The sequence below is a fragment of the Triticum urartu genome, chromosome 2A, assembly GCF_056163025.1.
Source record: "Triticum urartu cultivar PI428250 chromosome 2A, HENAU_Tu73, whole genome shotgun sequence".
Classification (NCBI taxonomy): Eukaryota; Viridiplantae; Streptophyta; class Magnoliopsida; order Poales; family Poaceae; genus Triticum; species Triticum urartu.
In genome coordinates, this window is record NC_141874.1 from 445,801,632 (window position 1) to 445,807,058 (window position 5,427).

General features: G+C 48.6%; 1 protein-coding gene across 1 annotated transcript; it reads left to right on the plus strand.

Annotated features, from left to right (window-relative positions):
- Positions 1 to 4,882: 4,882 nt before the first annotated feature.
- Positions 4,883 to 5,212, plus strand: LOC147985409 (uncharacterized). Its single transcript, XM_087541555.1, has one exon. The coding sequence runs from the start codon at positions 4,883 to 4,885 to the stop codon at positions 5,210 to 5,212; it is 330 nt and encodes a 109-aa protein (XP_087397681.1).
- Positions 5,213 to 5,427: the final 215 nt, after the last annotated feature.

The window sequence follows — 5,427 nt, forward strand, 5'->3', positions numbered from 1 at the left end:
CCAGAGTCCTGGGAAGCAAGAAGAAACTAAAGGAGGCAGAGAAGAAGAAGCCCGCCGTGATCCAGGTTTGCGTGCATGACATATGCTTGCTCTACCACATATGCCATGCCGACATTGAGTGCGAGGAATTTAAGAAGTTCCTCAAGGGCGGCCGAGTCAAATTCGTTACTGTAGACTTTAGGAATGAAAAGGAAATCCTGGGTCGGATAGGCCTCGTTGTAGGCCAGCCCTTCGATCTCCAGAAGGCAAGCCTGGTGTCCTCCTCTCAGCCTTCAGTGCTGACCCTGGCAACAGCCATGATTGATCGTTCGTATGCTAAACTAAAGAAACCTCACCACGAGTTTCATCATGCATGGGAGTCGAAGACATTAGATGAAGATCACATCATGTACGCATCAATGGATGCCTACCTTTGTTTAAATATCTACAAGGGTTGGATGAAGAAGCAGAGCCCAGTGTTCGGTTCAAGCAAAGAAGCATCGGCGAAGAGGAAGAGGAAGAGGGACGAGGACGAAGTCGAGGACGTGGACTCGGACTCCGAGTAGGTGGCAGTGCCATCGCTCATGCTGGTTCTACTGCGGTGTCAAGCGGACTAGTGGCTTAGTTTATTTTCAAGGGTGTGTTGTGCTGAGGCCCAGCAGAACTATGTTTATGTTCTTTCTCATTATTTGAACTCTTTAGTACGTATAGTAGTACTAGTACTATGTCTTACTACTGTTCTTCTTGCAGTTGGTTCTACTGCTCATATCTCCATGTTCCTACTGTAGTTAATACGTTCGTACTAGTAGTATAATTTGGGTCAGACAATTTGTGAAAGAAGTTCGATGGAGTGAAGGAAGAAGACAGCAGGGTGCCCACAATCTATCTTATGAGTGTTGGGTGTGGAATGCAGTTCACCAAAAGAAAATGGATCATGCCCGGGGTTAAACAGATGGCGGGGGTGGGGGGGAGCATGGCGGTGGCAGGCGCTTCAGGGGAGGGCGCGGCGGCGGCAGCAGGCGGTTAGGCGTGTGGCGGGCTGAGAAAATGAACCGTGCATCTATTTCGGAGGTTGAAGAAGCCCTTCTAGCCATCCATGTTGCATCAAACGGCTCACAAGAGTCGACTGACCCAAATTGCTCCTTCAGATTGCAGGATCCACGTGGCATTCAATGTCTCGAAGGTAGATTCCGCGTCCGCACCCGGTTTGTGGGCTCGACGCGCGTGCGACTAGCTTCCGCCGCGACAGCCACCATACGCACCTCCTCCGCGCGGGCGGAGACGATAATGACACGCTAGTTCCTCCTCGCCAGCGTGCTGGAGCACGCGCTCGTCCTCCTCTTCGTATGTTGTGTGCATAGACGCGGCTCCACCAGCTACTCGCGTGCTTGGCAGCGCGGCGGCATCGCGAGGAGGGACTACAGACGACATGAGCGGGTGAGCCTTCGGCTTGGCGGGGACATGGCGGTGATGGGCGAGAAATTGTTGGCCGGAGCAGGCGGGCGCTGGTCCGCATGTGCAACGGCGGCGGCCGCATATTGATGAGTGCACATATGGGAGCTTAGTTTAGTTTTATATAGGGTTGGTCAAACTTAAAAGAAAACCATACTAGTACACGTAAACATTAGACTTAGGAAGCACTTTTATTAGTTACCATAGCCACCATACGGAATCATCTGCAAGCGCGTGAACCGCGACCGCGCGGTTGATCGAACGGTGCATCACCATGTCGCGCTCGAAGGACATCCACCGAACCTTTTTGTCTGTGTGAAAACAATCCCCGAATATTACTCAAATTTTTTTTCTGGGAAAAGTTCTTGACGCTACAATATTTCCATATATTTGAATTTAGCTCCAATTCATGTTTATTTGGATTTGGACGTTTTAGGTGCGCCCTAGTTTTTTTAATACTGATTTTGTGTGTGTGATTGAGAGAGAACGTGTGTATGTGTCCATATGTGTGTTGTGGCGGAAGGGAAATGTGGAGACGGTGTGCGTGTGATAGAGACATAGAGAGGTGTGAATGTGCAAATGATCATGCATGAGTGAGACATAGACAGATGCCGATACGTTGTGTATACATGAGAGAATGGTCTTCCATTTTACTTGTGTGTGTGTGTGAGAGAGAGAGGAGCATCTGTAACACAACAACCATCTCTCTCGATTCGTCCGTCCCTCGCACGATCGCATTTAACACATGCATTAACACGCACATTTTGACACCCTCACCCGGCCCCTATCCACCTCAAGGCCCGCACATCGCTCTCTATCTCGCACGCATAATCTCTTCGTGAATACCCTGTTTAGCAAGTAGCTTTCCGTCACATACACACACATTTCTCTCCTTAGGTTTGTTTTCTCTCAATATCTGACACACACACATAGCACACAGCACACACACACCCTCCTCCGAGCACACAATTCATCCCCATCCAAGGTTATATGTCGACCACTCTCGCTTGTGCTTCTCTGCACCCCAGCATGCACAACACCTCAATCTTCAAAGAGGGCATCGAGGAGATCGAAGACGGTGACCACACTACCCTAGAGAATGCGGGGCCATTTGGAAGCAGGATGATGTGACGACGGCTGACTAACTCCCCCCCCCCACCCTCTCTCTCTCGCACAAAATTACCAATCCCTCTCTCCCCCGCACAAATTTATCAATCCCTGAACCCACGAGATCCTTCCCCTCTCGTCCATTTTTTTCCAGCTCTCTCATCAAACCTGTTGTCCCTTCTCCTTCCACATGTACAGAACCCGGATGCACAGGCATCTCACGTATATTACATGTCTCCATCTTTCTCACATACCTAACTTCTTCCTCTCTCTTTCTCTCTCTATCTCCCTCTCTCTGTTTCGTTAGGTTTGTCTCCTACTCTCTCATCCACATACATACAATCTTTCCTGCCCTATTTGCTCCATCGTCGCAAGCTCTCTCTGCATGTTTCATTCACACATTGGGATATGTTCAAAATGTTGCTTTTATAATGGCTGATGTAGAGTTATTATTGGTTTTGTTGCATCCTACAAAGTAATAACTATGAAATGCATTTTGGTTGTCATTTGACTGGGATTATGCGAGTTTAAGCATGTTGTGAAGTACTATAGACCTCGTATACATCTTGGAATTCGACAATGATTGTAACTATTGAATTGTATAGACCATTACATTCGAAGTCAGTAGCCTAATATATTTATTTCACAATTTCAACAAATGATTAATTCACTACATACTAAGAAAACATATGTGTACACCCTCCGTTTTTATTTAAGTATGCGTATTAGCATTGGTCAAAGTCAAGTTTTGTAAACTCTCAGAAAGTTTATAACAAAAAATATTAACATATACAATAACAAATAAATACCATTAGATTCATTATTGAATGTACTTTCACATCATACATATCTATTATGGTAAATGTTTATATTTTTCTATAAACTTGGTCAAACTTTAGGAAGTTTGACTTTGGTCAAACCTAATATTCAGAGTTTACTAGTACTACTCGCTAGTTGCTTAGCCGAATCACCCAACATGCCACACGGGGAGTTCAGTGTCACAAAATTTTGAGGTCGGCGGGAAAATCTCCCGCGACCCTGATTCGAGCAATGGGAAGCATCATAGCCTTCGGAACAGGCCTACAGATGACGGCTGGTAGGGGGCTATTTTGGTAACTTCAGGTTCACCCTACACAGCCAACCCCACCCTGGCACCTAGAGTAGTACACCTGAATACTCCCCATTTTCTATCCCCACCGCAAAATAGACTTCTCCATGGCACCGCAGCCTTCGTGCTCCTCCCCTTCTACATCGGCGCACTCGTCCACCGCAGCGCATCTGCCTCATCGATGATCTTGTACGCCACACTAGAGCTGGTCCACCGTCGTCGTCGTCGTACACGGAGCGTCTTCCCTAGCACCGTCTTCCACGGTCTTGGATCTGCTTCCCAAAAGCCGACGCCAAGCGCAGAAGCACCACCGTCATGGACAATGAACTGACTCCTGTTGCCGACCATGACTCACCGAGGCCGCCGCGGCCATCGTTCTCCTCCTCGATTGGTAATGTGTGTACTGAATCACTTAGTAGTACATGTGCAGTTCAAATTTTGTTCATACCGACCCTTCAAATTTCCTGGGTGCTATTGTTCCCGTAAAAGTAATTGGTTATAGCCTCCATTGTCCAATAGAATATCAGCTTGTAATTGTGCGTAACTCCTGTATCGCGTTGTTCTTGGGTAGGTATTTCATCTGCAACCAGTAATGTGGCAAATGATGGATAGTTTTTTAGAAGTAGCAAGATGCCCATGCGTTGCACGCATCAAGATGCATTTGTATGAGTAGTTTATCTTGTGGGAGAAAGGATGAACGAGGGAATGCCTTATTTGCAAATGCGGAGAGGGGTGTGGGTATCTTTTTGCAAAATTGCCATAGTTTCCTTCCTATCCGTCGGATATAAATCGGATGGCCTATATTGCAGGATGGCAGGAACACCATCATCACCAACTCTGTTTTTTATAAGAGTAGGGAAAAAGTAGAGAAAACAAATAGAGAGTAGAGAAGTAGAGATAAATATAAAATATAAAATAAATATAACAGTAGAGAAGAGAGTAGAGATAGCAGAGACGTCGGGAAAGGATTGCGCGCACGCAAGAAAAAGCGGCCGGGCGTGCGCTAGTTTTGGCGCGCGGCGTCCGGCGCGCTTTATAAAATCCAACGCCCTCCCACCGCTTTGTGCCTTGCCATCGCTCACTCCCTGCTCTGTGCCTCTCCACCGCTCTCTCCCCGCTCTTTCTCGCCTTGCCGCCGCCGCGCCACCATGCCGCTACGTCACCGGGAAACTTGGGGACACTGCAGCGTCTGCGTGCCCCTCCGGCAGCTTCTCCGCTGAGATCCAGTTCCGCGGGATGCGCCTCGGCCTCGACAATTTTGACACCACCAACGAGGCCGCCCGCGCGTACGATGCGGTAGCGTGGCGCCTCCAGTGGTCTCATAGAACATTGAACTTCCCCAACGGGCCGACGTGGGAGCGGGCACAAGAACTCGCGCCTCTGCCGCGGCTTATCACCGACGAGGATCGTCGCGACAACCGAAGGCGGGAGCATCGTCTCGGCATCACCGAGATGGACGATGAAGTCATGGCTCTGTGGCGCCAACGCTTCCCGCAGGACATCATCAACAAGCGCGAGTTATACGAGCAAAGGAGGGCGAAGAGGGATAAGAGGAGGGCGGAGTGAGCCGCCTATCGTGAGGACAAGCGTAGGTGAAAAGCGGACGCTTAATTCAACATGAGTCTAGGAGCAGCGTCGCCCTGGGAATCCGACGATGATCGGTATCTTCACTCCTACAGTCAGACGTCGGAGGAGGACATCACCGAGGAGGAGTCTGACGACGAGGAGTAGTTGAATAATCTATTTTTTATCTATCTATGTTGAGAACTATCCTCTACTCT

Coding starts and splice junctions, on each gene's coding strand:
- LOC147985409 (XM_087541555.1), top strand. CDS start 4,883: ATGCGCCTCGGCCTCGACAATTTTGACACCACCAACGAGGCCGCCCGC.